This window comes from Notolepis coatsorum, assembly GCF_963971535.1.
Source record: "Notolepis coatsorum genome assembly, chromosome: 5".
Lineage (NCBI taxonomy): Eukaryota > Metazoa > Chordata > Actinopteri > Aulopiformes > Paralepididae > Notolepis > Notolepis coatsorum.
This window is the reverse complement of record NC_140169.1, coordinates 108,195,001-108,214,347: the sequence shown is the minus strand read 5'-3', so window position 1 is coordinate 108,214,347 and position 19,347 is coordinate 108,195,001. Positions and strand designations below refer to the sequence as shown.

The 19,347-nt window shown below is 44.0% G+C and overlaps 1 protein-coding gene across 1 annotated transcript in view; it reads right to left on the bottom strand.

Annotated features, from left to right (window-relative positions):
* The window catches only part of rgs6 (regulator of G protein signaling 6), a gene marked incomplete at its 5' end in the record, with an annotated part of 260,843 nt that overhangs the window by 31,359 nt on the left and 210,137 nt on the right, over positions 1-19,347 (bottom strand). The window contains 7 exons of the mRNA XM_084314216.1: positions 2,094-2,155; positions 2,872-2,946; positions 3,627-3,708; positions 5,351-5,427; positions 5,605-5,669; positions 6,235-6,286; positions 15,186-15,292. Coding sequence (XP_084170342.1) covers positions 2,094-2,155; positions 2,872-2,946; positions 3,627-3,708; positions 5,351-5,427; positions 5,605-5,669; positions 6,235-6,286; positions 15,186-15,292 — 520 coding nt within the window. The remainder of the gene's footprint in view (positions 1-2,093; positions 2,156-2,871; positions 2,947-3,626; positions 3,709-5,350; positions 5,428-5,604; positions 5,670-6,234; positions 6,287-15,185; positions 15,293-19,347) is intronic.

Here is a 19,347-nt window from a genome sequence, read left to right as displayed (position 1 = left end):
CATGACATTATGTAGCACCGTGCAATCCATTCTTTGTGGATCTAGCGTGTTTTGTAACAGACCGATCCCAGTCCCACCCAATCAGAGCATAGGCTGCTTAAAGGGGGTGTTATTTCTTGTTTTTCTTTCATACATTGACAGAGATGTAGAGTCCACACTTTAACAAAAATCCTGTTCCTCATGTTCTAATAATGCCATTTAAGTCAGATGATCTTCTTCTACTACATCGGTAGGGGAAATTGACTGTCCTCGTGTGTATACCGCCACCTAGAGGCTCTGATTTATTCTGTAATGAAGTTATGAACCAATAACTTTTTACACTAAGTGGCAGTAATGCAGAAGATTCAGGGTTCCTTCCAACCACTACTGAATCTCTAATGAGGAAGAAGCAGTGTTTAATTCTCGATAGAAAACAGGTGGAGTTTTCTGAATTTGCCTCTAATATCGAGGTAGCAGTGGGAGCGCTTTGGCTGTACTAGTTAGGAAGTTCTCACTCTTGCTTTAACTGACACTGATTAACCCATACATACAGGTGCAGCTCAATAAATTAGAATATTGTGGAAAAGTCTATATATTTAGCTGTATTGATGCAGTCATTTGTGCAAAAGGAGCCCCAACCAAGTACTGAGCATACATGAACATACTTTTCAGAAGGCCGACATTTCTATATACAAAAGAAAAATACATGTATTTAAATTTGTTTTGGTGATACAGAATTTTGGGCTTTCATGAGCTGTAAGACATAATCATCAAAATTAAAACAAATAAAGGCTTGAAATATTTCACTTTGTGTGTAATGAATCTATAATCTACGAGAGTTTTGCTTTTTGAATTGAATTACTGAAATAAAATAACTTTTCCACGATATTCTAATTTATCGAGCTGCACCTGTATACAGTACATTACTACATATACAGTATATATCTATGGATGAAGCCCTGATGGCCGAAATGTCTGTGTAATAAATCTGACTTCCCATCTGCATAAACAAGAGCAGACCCCTCTCACTTAAAGGTCAACTAAGTTGAAGCTGTGTGATAAGAAACAATAAGAAACACCTCGCTTCCAGCTCCCAGAAGGAGTAATCGTCACTGGTCCAGGGGTTGGAGGGTTCTGGAACTGTCACAAATGGGTCATACTCCAAATATTGCTCTGAGTAGCTTATGAGACTAACACACACACACACACACACACACACACACACACACACACACACACACACACACACACACACACACACACACACATACACACACACACACACACACACACACACACACACACACACACACACACACACACACACACACACACACACACACACACACGAGAGGGGCAGAGTAAAAGGGCACAGATGGACAGAAGGACACAAAGGACACAGTTTAAAAGTTATTATCAGAACACCTAGACCATTTGCCTGAATACATTCAATATGTGTACTTTTCACTTGTAATGTGTGCGCTTACTTGGCTTTAAAGGTTTTGCCTTTATTGCTCCTATTTAGGAAAGTTAAAGGTGCACTATGCAGTTTCAGAGGAGGGGGATCCGACGGCAATGAAATAGTAACTTTTCAAGTAGCTTTCTAGGTGCAAACAGTGTTCCAGGGATCCAATTTCCCTCGGACAGTTTGTTTATTCGGTTATGAAAATATACCTTAGAAATTATTCACTTCTCTAACTATCACAAAACTACATAGTGCACCTTTAAACGATGGAACACCCTATCTGTGGCAACAGAGTCATGAGAAATGAGTTCAAGGAGAGCACATAAAGAGAGAGAGATGTAGGAGCTTCAGCGTTGTTGATCTGTGGTCCTGAGGCCTGAGTGTGTTCGGCGTTAGTGGTCAGGGTAGAATGAAGGGAGAGAAACTGAAGACCCGACCCACAGCGCTCGACACTGTTTAGAAGCCAAGGCTACCGTAATCAGAATGGTGCAGAAACCAAGTCTGCTTGAGGGCGAATAGCGAAAGGGCAGACAGACAGACAGCCTCTTTGAAAGAAGAAAGAAGGCCACAGGTGTTCCACTCTGGCTAATAAAAGGGGTGGATTGATACGATTCAAGTAGAACAACGGCAGAGAACGTGTTTCCTTTACCCGTCGGCGACTTTAGACATTTTCATACAATGTCGATCCAGCTGGGTGTTCAGGAACGTTATCTGAAAGAGATGAGGGGAAATGTAAAAAGTCACTATTCCATTTGGTGGCATTTGCGGAAGAAGCATTTTAAACTCGACAGTGTTATTTCAATGCATCTGCACACAGATCATGTGCGACAGAATTCATCGTTCTTCTGAAAACCCGATGAAGTCTTGGTCATGGCATTATTGGTAGAATGAATAATGAAGAGAAATGTGTGACTTTCATCTTGTTTATCGATCCAGAATTAGTCATTTTAGAAAGATTGCAAGCGGCACACTACATGACTACACCACTAAGATACCCATGTACATGTCGAAATGCTCAACAACACACAGTAACAACACACAGTAACTCACACATTAACAACACATAGTAACACACACAGTAACAACACACAGTAACAACACAGTGACAGTAGCACAGTACATCACCTCTTTCTCTACATCTTCCTTAGTTCCTTTTCTGGTGTGTTGCAAAGGTGCGTGTACAGGGCTGTGTGACTGTACTGCCTCCTCCACCAAACCATACACAGACTAAACCGTTTGGAGAAAGATAATAGATAGAGAGAGAGAGAGAGAGAGAGAGAGAGAGAGAGAGAGAGAGAGAGAGAGAGAGAGAGAGAGAGAGAGAGAGAGAGAGAGATTCTATCATACTGTGATCATATGTTATTGCGACTAATAACTATTTGGCAATGCTACAGTATGTTTTATTCTGAGATGGTCCTCTGTGTTACCTTCTTAACTCTATGAGGGTTCTTCATGCGTCTGCACTTCCTGATGTCCATCTCTGTGGTGTTGACGCAGCCAGGCTGTGGGGCACAGGAACACAACAACACTCTTTTTGTGACCCCCAGTACTATAGAAGGACTATGGATTATTGTTTCCTTCAGGGGGGTTCAAGTGTCATTGCACAATGTATTTTAACCTCTTAACAGTCCTGCACATTTTTCATAAAACGCCTGTCGATTGCATACTGAAAGTAAATTGGTCTGGCCTCTTTTAAAAGGAAACACTCTGAAATGTATTCCACAACATGAAGAATCACTCTGAGTGCTATTGGCATAGAGTTTTCATCTGAATTATTTTGCAAACAGATGCCTGCAGATCTATCTACTCTATAGTTATTAGCTGGGGCCATAGCCTGAAGTCTTACTTAAAACCTGTCCAAAGTCGATAACAATATCACAAAATTAATGTTTTACAAATCTTTATGTAATGGTATGTTTAGGCGTCTTTCCAAAAAGGAGTGAGAGGAGTCAACACTACCTCCCCCTCCCCCCAATCTTTTGTCACATACACCACCCCCACCCCTTCTCACCCCCTTCTCACACAACAACAGATCAGCGCAACTTGCGCTCCAGAGAGAGAGGTGCACGTTCGTTCTCTTGCGTACGGTACGCTTCTACAGGCATACTATATTGGCAAATACACAGACAGACAGACAGACAGACAGACAGACAGACAGACAGACACACACACACACACTGACCACAGGTCTATGGACATCCCAGAAAGCCCTCTCTTGGCTGTCCAGGATCTTTCTCTCAGTCTTGTCCTTTTTTCTGTCAATCCTGCACAAGAGACCAATCACATTAGGGAGGCTAGAGGCTACATATTCAATCAGGTCTTCATAGTATCTGATCGGCATCGGAGGAGACCATTGAGCCATGATAAGAGGAGCAGCAGAAGAAGAAGCGAGGTGTTTTGAAAACACTGTTCACCTTGGGTACGTGAAAGGCGCTATATAAATTCAAGCCATTATTATTATTATTATTATTATTATTATTATTATTATTATTATTATTATTATTATTATTATTATTATTATTATTATTATTATTATTATTATTATTATTATTATTATTATTATTATTATTATTATTATTATTATTATTATTATTATTATTATTATTATTATTATTATTATTATTATTATTATTATTATTATTATTATTGTTATTATTACTGTTGGAATGTTACCACAAAAAGAGCCACTTCGCTCAAGATGGTATCTTTTAATAGCTTATCTGACATTGATGTAGGTCAGATGAAAAGTGTCAAGAACTAGTCTCAGATGAAGTCTTTCCTTGGAAGCATAAAGCACTACAGTTTAGCTTTCATGGTTGAATGGCTATATTATATGACCCTGACATATGACCCTAATAAAATAATTGTTAACTACATTCTACATTCCAACAACCATCACTGATATAGAGTGTTTGGTCAGTAACACAGGTCTCCCCAGTCCCTCCGCTCTGCAGTAAACCCCTTCCCACTTTATCCAATCAGGAGAGAGAACCATAGATATTTTTACTTTTTATTTAACACATATTTGCTTAAGAAAATACTTTTTATGGGCGGCTAAGTGGCGCAGTGGGCAAGGCGCTCACCACTAACGCAGGAGATGCGGGGTTCGAGCCCAGCCCTCTGTGTTGCTTCCGGCTTGGCTGGTCGTTCATACTAATACAATTGGCAGTGTTAGGGGGTGGAAAAGCCGGTGGGTGGGGATCGGACGTTGTGGACAACGCCTACAGGTCGGTTGGTGCGCCTGTACAGCAGAATCAGGAAGTATCGGGGGCAGCGTGAGCCTCCCACGCGTTACTCCTCGCCGCTGAGAGATCGCGCTGTGCAGGTGAAAAGATGCGACGGCTGCCTCCTCGTGTACCGGAGGGGACACGTGATGCAAGGCTTGGTCCACATTGCAGCCGACCAGTGGGAGGCATGGTCTAACAACGTTCGAGACAGGCGAGGGTAGAATTGGAAAATACGAAATTGGGATGGGAGAAAAATAGAAAATGGGGAGAAAAAATAGATACAAAAAAAGAAAATACTTTTTATTTTCCATTTTTGCAGTGTGGAGTTCTCTCTCCAGATGTGGGAACAGGATACTGTTTACTGCAGAGCGGAGGGACTGGGAGACCCATGTTACAGACCAGACACACTAGTGTAGAGCTATTATTTGAACATGTAGACTTATTTTAACAAACTTAAAAATACTACTTACAGCACCTTTTAAATCACAATGTATAATCCCACAGTGAAGGTCCACGAGAACAGATATATATTTGTTCATATATATATAGTATTATGTTACATATATATATAGTATATATAGTTATTTAGTGTAGTATATATACTGTAGTTATATAGTTACACCCTATATAGATGATATGTGATGACATTTTGTATGTCGTTTAAAGCGCACACACTTACTTGACCTGAGCCTCGGCCTGCATAAAGATAAACTCCCACTTCCTAGCAAAGGCTCTCTGCAGTCTGGCAAGGTTCTCCTGTTTGAAGAAAGAGTTTTTAAGTCTTATTTAAGTGTAATACAGATATATATAAAAAAAAAAATAAAAAAAAGTAATCCTGACCTAAACAAATATTTTTACACCCCAGATTCAGTTTGTCATGTTGATCAATACTAGTAGCAGTGGAATACGTTAAAGGAACACTCCAGAACCTACCGCCTCATAATCTGCCAGCTCCAGCCTGGTCTTATTCTGCATGGTCCGCTTGCACAGGTAGATAGCTGAGAAAAAAAGAGAGGGAAAGAGAGAGAGAACGAGTGAATGAGAGAATGTATCAGTGGACCCATACAAATCCTATAGTGGCACTTTGTGTTTTTGTACCCAGGGAAATACATAACGGTTCAACTAAATGCAACTACAAATTTTTTTTAGATGTTAGCCAGTCACTCAGTCACAGTCAGTCAGTCAGTCAGTCAGTCAGTCAGTCAGTCAGTCAGTCAGTCAGTCAGTCAGTCAGTCAGTCAGTCAGTCAGTCAGTCAGTCAGTCAGTCAGTCAGTCACTCAGTCACTCAGTCACTCACTCCCTAACATGAGGTGAATACTGAGGCTTCTATTCTCCTTATCTGTCTAGGCAACAAGGGCTTACCACTTTTGTCTTTCAACTTCCTGTGAGTGTGTGTGTGTGTGTGTGTGTGTGTGTGTGTGTGTGTGTGTGTGTGTGTGTGTGTGTGTGTGCGTGCATGTGTGCATGTGTGCATGTGTGTGAATGTGTGTATGTGTGTGTGGAGCACTCAGGGAAATGAAATGTTTATAAAAGGCTAATCTCAAATTGTTGAAGGTTTTTACCATAATCTGTGTTCTCTGGCTCCCAGCGGTTGGACGGCCAGAAGTATGGAGCCTGATAGAGGATGAAAGGGAAGATGAAACAGGGGGTTATCTATAGCAGGGGTTCCAAAACTTTTCAGGCCGCGACCCCGCGAATTTGAAATGCATGGCAAAAATAGCATTTATTGTCAGTATTTTAGAGACCCCCCAAAAATTCACAAATCATGTTTTCAGGGGAGCTGATGTCTGATCTAGGGGAGCCAATGGCTCACCGAGCTGCCCCATGGTTCGCACCCTGCATGCTTCCTCCGACACATGTGTACCCAGCCCACCACTTCTTTTCACCTGGCAGCACGGACTCTCACTGGGGGAGTGTAACGCGTGGAAGGTCACACTACTCCCTCCAGATCCTTCCCTCGCTGTGCAGGCGCCCCGACCGAACTGTAGGAGTCGCTGTTTACAACGACCAGGACCCACCCACCGGCTTCCCTCCCGCTGACTCTGTCAATTGAGCCAGTATGACGGCCAGCCAAGCCGGAGGCAACGCTGACAGCCGGATTCAATACCAGTGTCTCTCGCGTTGGTGACGAGCGCTTAGTCCGCAGCGCGACCCAGCCCCCTCGGGATTATTAAAGGATTTCTATTCTATTCTATATTCTATGTAACACGCTGCCTATAGGCTGCCAGGCAGCTTCTTAATTGGCTGATTGCTGCCAATCTACCTGGAACACAGGACACACAATTAACTGCAGCATTACATAACATGGACATTAGGGAGGCTAGATCACTAAATATTTTCAAAAGTAAGCTAAAAATGTACCTCTTCACCTTAGCCTTTTAACACACTTTACCACTCAATACATCCACACAATGCTTATTGTACTGTAATGAGAAATTTTTATTGCACTGCACTATTGCACTATTTTACTCTGTCTATTTTATGCTAATTCTATGTCTACTTTTATGATTATTGTGCTGTAAATGAGAGCTTTTTTAGTGCACTGCTTTTTTTCTGTCTGCATCGTTTTTTATTCTGTCAATTGTATGCCATTTATGTACATTTTACTGCTGTGAAGCACTTTGGGCTGCAATTCCTGTATGAAAGGTGCTATACAAATAAAGTGTATTATTATTATTATATTTAATTCCTGAAAAGTCTACCCTTTTGGAGATGCAATGTTTCACCACACAGCAGCGTTACACAGGACTGTTACAAGTTATCAAGCTAGTTCAATACACTGCAGGAAGCAGCTCTGATAAATGTTTCGCTCTCCTCCGTTTCCTGTTGGCCTTCCGCTAAAGCAGTCCCCTTTTGAAAATGAAATGTAAATTAATGTAGATTATCTTTATGAGGCTCTTTTATGATTCCAAAACGCCTCCTCTCTATCCGTTCTACTGCACTTTCTGAAAAAAAGAGAATCAAGGTCAAAAGTGTGCAAGTGTTCACTGTTGCTTAATTAAATCGCTCCACAAGCTCCCGTGGAGAAGAGGCCCACGTGAGAACGTCGAGCAGAAAAGCGTGTTCGGTGGGGGGGTGGGGGCGTTATTGTACACAAAGAACTGACGCCGTTCTCCACATTCTGCTCCGTGGAGGGACCCGGAATCACCATTTCCACATTTTAATGAACAATTATAGGATAAAAGAGCCTGATGAGAATGCATTCATTGCTTTGCCTCTCAGCCTGTTATCAGCACGGTTGGTGGAGTGAAATGTCAGCACGGTTTGTTTCCCAGCTTCCTGATGACGGAGGTCGGTCTCTATAAATGGATGTATATCATGGGGACGGGGAGTCATCTTGGTGTGGTGAGATTATTAGACCCTATAAGTATAACTTCCATCAGCCAATAACATACTTTTTCTAAAAAAAATATTTAAATGTTTAACCTTTATTTGACCAGGTAGTCACTTGAGATCAATGATCTCTTTTTCGAGCAAGACCTGGTCAAAATGGCAGCAAAACAAAAACAAACGTACAAATACACAAAACACAGACAGAGACATAAAAGGCAAAGTGGGGCAAGGGGATACATTTGAGCTGCAGCAAACAAGATTGAATGGGATTGGGGGAGATTGGAGGGTAGGGTAGAAAGGTAGAAAGAGGATGAAAGGTGAGGCTTTGCAGGAGGTTGCTGGGGAGAGAAGGTCAAGTTAAAAATATAAAATATAACACCACATTATGCAGTGAAGCATAGAAATTCTCACATCTCATTCTTTAAAATGCCCTTAATTTGAACTTTAAAATCAGATATGGTAGGTACTGCAGCTGGCCCACACCGGTATTCCTAGTAACATTGGGATGAAGACCACTGCTCCCCAAACCTGGAGTATATAGCCATAAAGTGCCGACCATTCGTTCTCCCGAGATAACTAACGTCGGTCATTCTGATTGGACGAGGTAAACAAACTCCAAACAGCTAACGTTGACGCTGCTATTATGGTTGCGGGTGATTTTAATAGCGCTAATCTGAGAAAAGTGTTGCCGAATTTCTATCAGCATGTGACTTGTCCGACCAGAGGCGGGAATATTTTAGACCATTGCTACTCTCAATTTAAGAACGGGTACAAGTCTCAAGCTGCTAGCGCCTTCGGCAAATCAGACCATGACGCCATCTTTCTTTTACCACAGTATAAACAAAGTCTCAAGTGTGTTCCTTTTTTTTATCCACTTTTTCTCCTCTTTTAAAATGTTTCTCCCATCCCAATTTCGTTGTGCCAATTCTCCCCTCCCCTTTCTTGAACGTTGCTCGCATATGCCCCCCACTGGCCGGTTGTAGGGAGGATAGAAGCCTTGCATCACATGTCCCCTCCGATACATGTGGAGGCAGCCTGTCACATCTTTTCACCTGCCAGCGCGGACTCTCCTTGGCGAGGTGTAACGTGTGGGAGGCTCACACTACCCCTGCCATTTCCTGTCTCTGCTGTGCAGGCGTCCCCCAACCGACCTGTAGGAGTCGCTGTCCACAACGTCCAGACCCATCCGCTAACTCTGCCAATTGAGTTAGTATGACGACCGGCCCAAGCCGGAGGCAACACCGACAGCCGGAGTCGAACCTGGTGTCTCTTGCGTTGGTGACGAGCGCAATGTCCGCTGCGCCACCCAGCCGCCCCTAGTCTCAAGCGTGTTCCTGTAGTAACACGAGAGGTTAAGCGTTGGACTGGGGAATCAGAGGAGACGCTCCAGGCTGCACTTGAATGTACAGACTGGGACGTGTTCCGAGATAACACAGACAATATTAATGACTACACTGAAACAGTGCTAGACTTTGTTTGTACTTTGGTAGAAAAAACAATCCCCTCTACCACAATTAGAGTTTACCCAAACCAAAAGCCCTGGGTAGACAAATCCGTCCGTGAGGCTCTGAAAGCGCGCACCTCAGCATACAACGCCGGGCTTGTGACAGGCAACATGAATGAACACAAGGCGGCGAGACACAACGTAAGGAGGACAGTAATAGAGGCAAAACGGAGCTACAGAGATCAGGTTGAACTTCAGTTCGAACAGGCTGACTCTGACTCCCCGGCCGTGTCCTAAAAGTCTGTGCCGACCAACTGGCCCCAGTATTCACTGACATATTTAACCTGTCCTTAGAACAGGCTGTCATCCCCACCTGTCTGAAGAAGTCCACCATTATCCCTGTACCCAAAAAATCCAAGCCTGCTTGTCTCAACGACTACCGCCCTGTAGCTCTCACCTCCATAGCCATGAAGTGCTTTGAGAAGCTAGTGAAGGGCTACATCTGTTCCTCCCTCCCCATCAACCTGGATGCCCTGCAATTTGCATATCGCCCCAACAGGTCCACGGAGGACGCCATAGCCCATGTGCTGCACAAAGCAGCATCACACCTGGACAAGAGGCAGGGGAACTATGTGAGAATGCTATTCATCGACTACAGCTCAGCATTCAATACCATAGTCCCCTCCAAAGTCATAGCCAAGCTCAGGGACCTGGGCTTGAACTATGACCTCTGCCAGTGGGTCTTGGACTTCCTGACGGGCAGACCCCAGGTGGTGTGAGCAGGCAACTGCACCTCCTCATCCATCACTCTCAACAGAGGGGCCCCCCAGGGCTGTGTTCTGATCCCCTCCTCTACTCCCTGTGTACACACACGACTGTGTGGCACAGCGGAACAACAACACAATCATGAAATGTGCTGACGACACAGTAGTCTGCAAACGACGAGAGGGCCTACCTGGAAGAGGTAGAGGTTCTGGCGGGATGGTGTCAGGAGAACAGCCTCTCCCTTAACGTCAGCAAAACAAAAGAGATGATTGTGGACTTTAGGAGGTCAGGGGTCAGGGACTACAGCCCCCTCAGCATTGACGGGGCACCGGTCGAGAGAGTGAACAGTTTTAAGTACCTTGGAGTCCACATATCCGAGGACTTGACATGGACCACGCACATTGACAGTGTAGTCAAGAAAGCACGACAATGCCTCTACTTCCTTACATTTACATTTAGTCATTTAGCTGATGCTTTTATCCAAAGCGACTTACAAGTTCTGTACGACAGGTCATCAGGAAGGGTACAACTCTATCAGCTGAGTAACAATATTCATCAAAGTGTTGCGTGTTACAGTGTAGGTTAGTTTATTAGGACAAGTGCATGACAGTAAGGTTAGTTAGGGTTCGATTATTATTATTTTTTCTTAATCATTTCAGATAATGGTTGAAGAAGTGCATCTTTAGTTGACGGCGAAAGATTGGACGGGATTCGGCTGTCCTAACTGGGGTGGGTAGTTCATTCCACCATTGTGGGGCAAGGACTGAGAATAGGCGGCTAAGGAAGTTCAACGTGAGTCAGAAGATCCTTAAGAACTTCTACTCATGCACAATAGAGAGCATCCTGACTGGCAATATCACCTCCTGGTTTGGGAATAGCACCGCACAAGACCGTAGCAGACTGCAAAGAGTGGCCCGTTCAGCCGAACACACAATTGGAGGTGGGCTTCCCACTCTCCAAGACATTTACAACAAGCGTTGTAAGAATAGGCCAAGAGAATAATAAAAGACTCTAGCCACCCAAACAACTGCCTCTTTGAATTGCTGCGGTCAGGCAAGCGATACCGGAGTCTCATGGCAAGTACAGAGAGACTAAGAAAGAGCTTCTATCCCCAGGCCATCAGGATGCTCAATGACAATTAACACTATGTAACAAACCATCAAACACACTCACAGCACACACACCCACACTCACTTTAAATGGACAGCTCACTGTAGATAAGATAAGATAAGATAAGATAAGATATTCCTTTATTGATCCCCTTGGGGAAATTCAGGCATCATAGCAGCATGGGGGAAGGGGGGGGTACAGGTAGTAAAAACAACACAAGCAGTGTAAACAAATAGGTCAATATAATTTACTATCTAACTAGCTGAAAAATATATTCACAGTATTCACAGCACCCACTTTACACAATTTAGACACTAACACACTTTATATTTATATATTATTGGCAACTCATTGCACATAACCATGCCTTGCACCTTACCTGCCACAAGGTGGCACCACAAGCTACCTCATCCCATTTACCTCATCCCATTTACTGTATCGTAACCTGCCTTGTATATTGCACCACAAGCTACCTCATCCCATTTACCTCATCCCATTTATATTGTATTGCAACTCATTTGCATTGTATATTGTACATATGTATATTGAAAATTGTTTGTCTTGTTTACACTTGTTTAAGTACTTGACTTCTATTTTATACTTATTATACTTTTTATAATTATCTACTTTTTACCTAGCACACTCTCAGGAGCAAAACAGAAAGAAGCATTTCATACAAAGTATCCTGTATTTCTGTATGACAACTAATAAAGAAACTTGAAACTTGATTAAGCCGGGGTTATACCTAGGGATGGATACCGAATCCGGTACTTTTAAGGGTACCGACCGAATCACGTCGGCACTACCGTGGACCGATTCACGTGAGATCCACCGGTGCCACATTTCGGTACTGTTAAAAAATAATAATGATTAAAAAAAAGTAAAAAAAAAAAACGTGAAACGAAACCTATGAAGTGTGCCGCACGTTCACATCAACGTTCACGCACACAATACACGCTTACCTAGGATTTTACTTGATTCAACAACAAAGCAGTCGGGGCAATAGCAAGCCGAAAACGGTCGCAAGTGTGGTTACACTTTACAAAGCTAGATGCAGACAACGCTTGCTGCAATATTATATATTAACAAATTGTTCTAAATAAATAATAATGATAATAAATAATTAAGTTTGGACACATTTTACAACTGAGGTAGGTAGATTACATTTTTAGAGACTAAAGTACTGAAAAAAGGTACCGTTGGGTACCGGTATCGATTCACAGGTACTGGTACCGGTATCGGTTCAAATGTGAACGGTACCCAACCCTAGTTATACCTAAGATATGAAGGAAAGAAAAACTAGACCTCTAGTAAAAACGAATAATTCATACTACTATGTCCTGGTGTGGCAATCAGTTATATTACTCTCATTGTCATAGTTTTTTGGTGCTATAGGAGTAGCTATAGGATCTGTACAATCAAAGCATACTGTAACTTGGGACATCATCACAGCATTGTATGATACTGAAATGTGCAAGAGATTATGCAAAATAAATCATCAAGTGCCCCTTTAAGGATTTTATAGTAGATATAATATCTTATATCTTATATCTTAAGTACTGTAGGGACTATGTGATATTGTGTTCTATATAGTCATATGTGATGCCTTGACCCAGTGTAGGTGTTAGAATCGCTACTCTAATGGCCCCACTGAGATTATAAATACACTCAAAGAAGCATACTGTAGAAGGGATATGTGGATGGACGGCTGGGTAGTGAATGAATGAATGAATGAAAACTTTATTTAACAGATTGCAGAATGGGTACAATACAGTACGGCTCAATACATACAATTGTTAAGGGGATGCAGACCTGAGAAAGACGTTTGTCTTGTTTCCATCAGGGTCCCCCATTTTCAATTCATATAGACATATATGACATACATGACATACAGATAGTCAGTACTGCTACATCTATACATTTATGACATACCAGATTTGCAAATACAGTACTGTTTGTGATACAGAAGGAGTCAAGAAAAGGGAGTATATACATTTGACGTAGAAACTGTACATTGGAGGTTGGGTGGGGGGGGTTGGGTACATTGGGATATTGACAACCATACTGGGTAATTTACATTGGAGGTGGTTGGGGGGGGGGGGGGCGGGGGGCATACTGTATAAACAAGTAACACTGTACATTGAGGGGGGGGGGGAGGAGACACTGTACAAACAAACACAATTGTACATTGAACTATTGACAAAACCATACTAGGTAAATGACTGTACATTGGAGGGGGTTGGAATGATTGGGTTAGGATATTTACAGGGGCCAGTGTTGAATTGCAGTCTCCCGTAGGTGTCCCTTGAGAGAGGTTTTGAAAGTGGGTAGTGATCCACATTCCTTTACAGCTTTGGGTAGGGCGTTCCACATTGATGTGGCATAATTGCGAAACGTGTTTAGTCCCTTATTTGAGCCGAATCTGGGTTTGACATGATTTGTGGAGCTCCCTCTGGTGTTGTGATCGTGGTATTCACTGACCTTTGGGAAGTATTTTGACATGTACATGGGTACCTTGGTCGTGTAGTGTATCTTGTAGACCAGGCCCATTGCAAGTTGTTGTACTCTGTCGTCTACTCTAAGCCATCCTAGGTTGTCGAAGTGGGCAGGGGTGAGGTGGGTTCTAGGAGTAAGGTCAAGCAGTAGTCTGACCAGTTTGTTTTGAGATGTTTGTAATTTTGTTTTTAGCGCCTTTGAGGTGCTTTGGTACCATGAGGTGCAAGCATAGTCGTAGTACCCCTGAATGAGTGCTCCTGCCAGAGTCTTCAGGGTGTTCTTGTTTACCAGAGAGGAGATCCGGTACAAGAATCGAGTTCGTTGGTTGACTTTTTTTATTACATTGGATGCCATTTTGTCACAGGAGAGATTAGCCTCTAGGATGGACCCCAGGTAGGTAATTTCATCTTTCCTTGTGACAATATTGTCACCCACTGTAACTGAGAAGCCGTCGGTCTTGCTGAGTTTGTTATTTGAACCGAAGAGAATGGACTCTGTTTTGCCCATGTGTAATGATAGTTTGTTATCAGCGAGCCATATGCAGATTCTGCCTAGTTCCGAGCTGAGGGTTTTTTCAACCTGTAACTTGTTCTTGTCAGAGACCAGCAGGGCTGAGTCGTCCGCAAACAGGAACAAGTTGCAGTCACAAGCTGACGACATGTCATTTGCATAAATTAGGAACAGTAGCGGTCCTAGTATGCTTCCTTGTGGAACAGCGGAGTGCAGCGGACTAAGCGCCTGCCTACCACCGCAGAGACACTGGGATCTAATCCAGCTGTCAGCGGTACCTCCAGCTTGGTCGGTCGTCCATACTAACACAATTGGCAGTGTTAGTGGGTGGGAAGCCGGTGGGGTATGTATCCTGGTCGTTGTAAACAGCAACTCCTGCAGGTCGGTCGGGGCGCCTGCTCAGCGAGGAAGGGAACTGGGGGAGATAGTGTGATCCTCCCATCACACTATCCATGCGTGTAACCATGCGTTACACTCCCCCAGTAAGAGTCCTCGCTGTCCGGTGAAAAGAAGCGGTTGGTTGACTCCACATGTATCGGAGGAAGACATGTGGTAGTCTTCACCCTCCCCAGACCGACAGTAGGGGGCACAAGCGCGCAATGACCAGGAAGGGAATTGGCATAACGATTAAATTGGGATGGGAGAAAAAGTACGGAAAAAGGGGGGGGGGGGGGGGGGAAGATCAATAAAAAAAAGAAGGGATATGTGGATAATGTGATATACAGTATGTATGATTTACAGTTGACCTTATACAACCATCTGTGTGTGTGTGTGTGTGTGTGTGTGTGTGTGTGTGTGTGTGTGTGTGTGTGTGTGTGTGTGTGTGTGTGTGTGTGTGTGTGTGCTTCATCTCACCTGAAAGCGGTAGAAGGCGCCGTCGTCTTTGAGTGACAGGACGTGGTCCGAGATGGGGAAGAAGTAACCCTGGGCAGCGACGAGGCTACCGATGTGCACGGCTTCAGCTGCGGATGACACAAGGGGGAAAAAAAAGCACACATCAGCCATGGTAGCTACGCGTCTAATGTGTTATTTTGATTTGATTGACGTTTATTTCCAATATGCAACACAACAAACAAACATCAAGTACAGATATAGCCTTAAGCCGTTCAAATAATAAATGTATACAAAATATAAAATAACTAAAAATAAATAACTAAAAAAACATGAAAAGGAGTGGGAAGATATGGAGGTAGATTTCTATCAAAAATAAACAAACGCAAAAGTATAATCCACAATCATAAAAACTATCCACACACACACCTCTCAATTTGTGTTTCGTAAATCATAAGGACATGCTTGATCTGCTTAGATTTACGTACAGAATTCTACGGACACGCTTGATCAGCTGACAGATTAGAAATATCATCTATTGTTCAAAAGTTATGATAATTATAGTGATAGTAATAAAACAATTCCGTCTGAAAATTAACTTGAATGGGTTTATGATGAATATCTGTTTGTGGGTATGCTCAAAGTAAATATATATAGTACCATTTTGAAGATAACAACTAGGGCTTTCAAATGATATAAAATATCTGTATGATTATCATGATTATTATTATTCATATGATATCTTTCATATTTGATACAGAAATTATTTACAAAAATCTTGTCCGGCCACCACATTTCAACAAACTGCATTTTCAACCACTTTATGCAGTATATAATAAGTGTAACTGAGGGGTACAATTCCCTGACTGTATTGTTAGATATGATACTTACTACCACTACCTCTTGTACTTTAGACTCTGGCCACCCAGTACTAGGTATAAATAATTATGATAAACACTCCCACCTGATGAAACGGATCCAACACAAATGTACCAAGTCGAAAGTCTGCGTTTAATAATAATACATAGCAAAGGGTATGTACAACGATCACTTAATTACATTTATGATTTGAAATAGTATGCACTTTTATGGCAAATGAGTATTCGTAGGTAGATCAATATCGAATGTCCAATCTCTGATTGCGCAGGAAGCAAATATACAACCTGGAATATTTAGGGAACAATAGCAATGATACTTGAATGATTATATAGCTGGATACACTAGGGGGAGGTTCCGACTGCTTGTAGGACAGCTGGAGGGGGGGGGGGGTAGAGTCTGGCTGTATCCCGTCTGGCCGAGGGTATCCTGGGAGAGCCCACAGTCGTGCGACCCGGTGCCCAGCGATCCTCGATCCACAGATGAAAGCAGTTGGACTCTCTGTGGCCGGCGTCCTCCGGTCCACGATGGAGAGACGTGAGGCGACCTCGTCGTGTAGAGCGTCTTCTCACCTGTCGTCCTCTCCGGGGGGGGTATTTCCAACACACCGCAGTGTTGGCCTTTATCCATAGAATAATCAAAGTACTCAAAGCATAATCCAAGCCGGGGAAGGCTAGCCGTCGTCGGTAGAATAATCCAATATACAGGTCCACTCGCTCTTTGGCCTGGAGCTCCTCGGGTGCAGCTTCACGTGGGGTCAACCACCCTGGATAAGCGTCCAGCTGATGCCCGAAACGATGGGGGGTGCTGATTACTATAGAACTCTTACCGCACGAGGCACTACATATGAATAGACTATTATTAGCTTAATAGAATACGTCCAACTCGACGATATAGTGCCAAATATGACTATTCAAATATTAATATACACGATGTCTCAATGCCGATACTGGGCCGAATTGGCCTTACTGCCCACACGTGGTTCGCGGGGAGGCTTTTGCGTCTGTCACTCTGTTGGAGGGTAAGGAACTGGACTAAAAAGAAAGCTCTACTTTAATAGCGCAGTATATATCTTGTCCTATGAACAAATAGTACCATTAGTGGTGCGGTAGACATATTCCTACGCGGAACTAGGACTTGTCCATACATGTTGAGCGGTACGATTGAACCTGGTCTGAGGGGTATGGCGACCTGGCACCAAGGTCTCGTCCAATGGTAGAATGGAGACTATTATGGGATGTTCAGTAGACTAGAAGGGATATTCAATGCATATTGTACAAGGAATATACAAGGGATATCAGGGGATATCAGGGGTATACAATATCAGGGATATACAATTAAATATATATATATAAATAAATATATATATTCGGTTTAATCTGATCCTTCAGAACAGCCGCCCCCTAATTGGTCCCAACCCAATTAGTTAAGCAGAGACAGATTAACCGCACTGTCTACCACTCAAGGGTTCGCTGTAAGGGTCAGTCAACTCACAAAGTCATAGGGTCATGGTCATCATCGATTGTGTCTGGGAGTCGGGGCAGTTCTATGAGCCTCGCCACAGGACGGGTGTAAATGCGCCCCTGGACGAGTACTTCAGCTGCTCGGACCTTGCCATCGGCACCGGTGATCACTTTGCTTACGCGGCCAGCCGGCCACGCAGCTCTGGGTAGTGACTGGTCAATAATCATGACGACTGTTCCTTCCGTCAAATTGTCTCTCTCTTTTACCCACTTCTGGCGGGTCTGTAGAGACGGTAGGTAGTGCAGTAGGAAACTGCTCCAAAACTTGTCGGCTAATACTTGGCTGTACCTCCACATTCGTCGGCCGTTCGCTTCTTCAGGCCGGTACATTGTCTGGGGTAACGCGGGATCTAGCCGCCCCATCAGGAGGGTGTTGGGGGTGACTGGGTCGACATCTGCTACATCACTGGAGACGTAACCGAGGGGCTTTGAGTTCAATACTCCCTCAATCTCCGTGAGGACTGTCATTAGGACTTCTTCCGCCACAGTCTGGGCCCCAAGTACTGCGTACAGGGCTGTCTTTATAGAACGTACTTCTCGTTCCCAAGTTCCACCGAAGTGGGGTGCGTTTGGGGGGTTGAATTGGAAGTCAATCTGGGCTGGAGCGAGGTGGGTCTTAAGTTCTGGGCCCATAGCTTGGAAGCTCTCCCTCAGCTCTCTTTCTCCGCCTTTGAAGTTTGTCCCGTGATCGGACAATAATGTAGACGGTTTTCCTTTCCGTGATGTGAATCTTCGGAAGGCCATAAGGAATGAGTCTGCGCTCATGGTCGGAAGGAGCTCGATATGTATCGCTCTGGTGGTCATGCATTTGAATACAATACCCCACCGCTTCTCGGTGCCTCTTCCTTTCTTTATGTGCAGCGGGCCAAAACAGTCCATGCCTGTTGAGTGGAATGGCTTGTCGCCGAGTCGGAGGCGACATGGAGGTAGGTCAGCCATCCGTGGTATGCTGGGCTGCGCGCGCCACTTTCGGCAGTCTAGACAGGTTCGCTGGAAGCGTCGCACCGCCTCTCTTCCTTGAAGTATCCAGCAACGACGTCTGATCTCCGCGAAGACTCTCTCTGCTCCTGCGTGGTGCACATCCTCGTCGTACCTCTCCATAATCAGCTCTGTGACCTTGTGTCGGCTGTTCAATACGATCGGGTACTTAATGTCATCCGGTAAATTGGGGGCTCTCCGCAGGCGACCACCCACTCTGATGAGGGTATGTGTGTCACTCTCGGGGGCCAGATGAATCAATCTGCTGTCTGATGGGACGGGCTTTCCTCCCTGTAGACAGTCTAGTTCATCGGGGAACGAGTCTCTCTGGGCTCGTTGCAGTAGAAGCAGTTCTGCTTCCTCGTAGTCAGCTGCTGACATATCAGCGGGGGACTTAATCTCTGGGTGGTGCCGCAGGAATGTCCGTTGCTGCGCACTCTCTATGGTAATGCAATCGTCTATGTTGGGGTCTGCGGAGACAACAGTGCTCAATCCACAGAACATGGGTTTCTTATTCTCAGCCTCCTCGTCACTTGCTTCCCTCGGGGTGGGCGTGGACCAATCTCCTTCCGGGAGCTTGAGGAATGCTGGTCCGTCACTGTAGATGTTATGACGGGTTAAGTCATCTAGGGACATTCCCCGGGTGATGACGTCAGCTGGGTTGTGTTTTGTATCAACATAGCGCCAGTTTGCTTCTCCGGTTAACTCTCCGGTTAACTCTTGAATCTCAGTGACTCTGACTCCCACGAAGACTTTGTATTTGCATGAATCCGATTTGATCCAGGCGAGTACTGTCGTGGAATCTGACC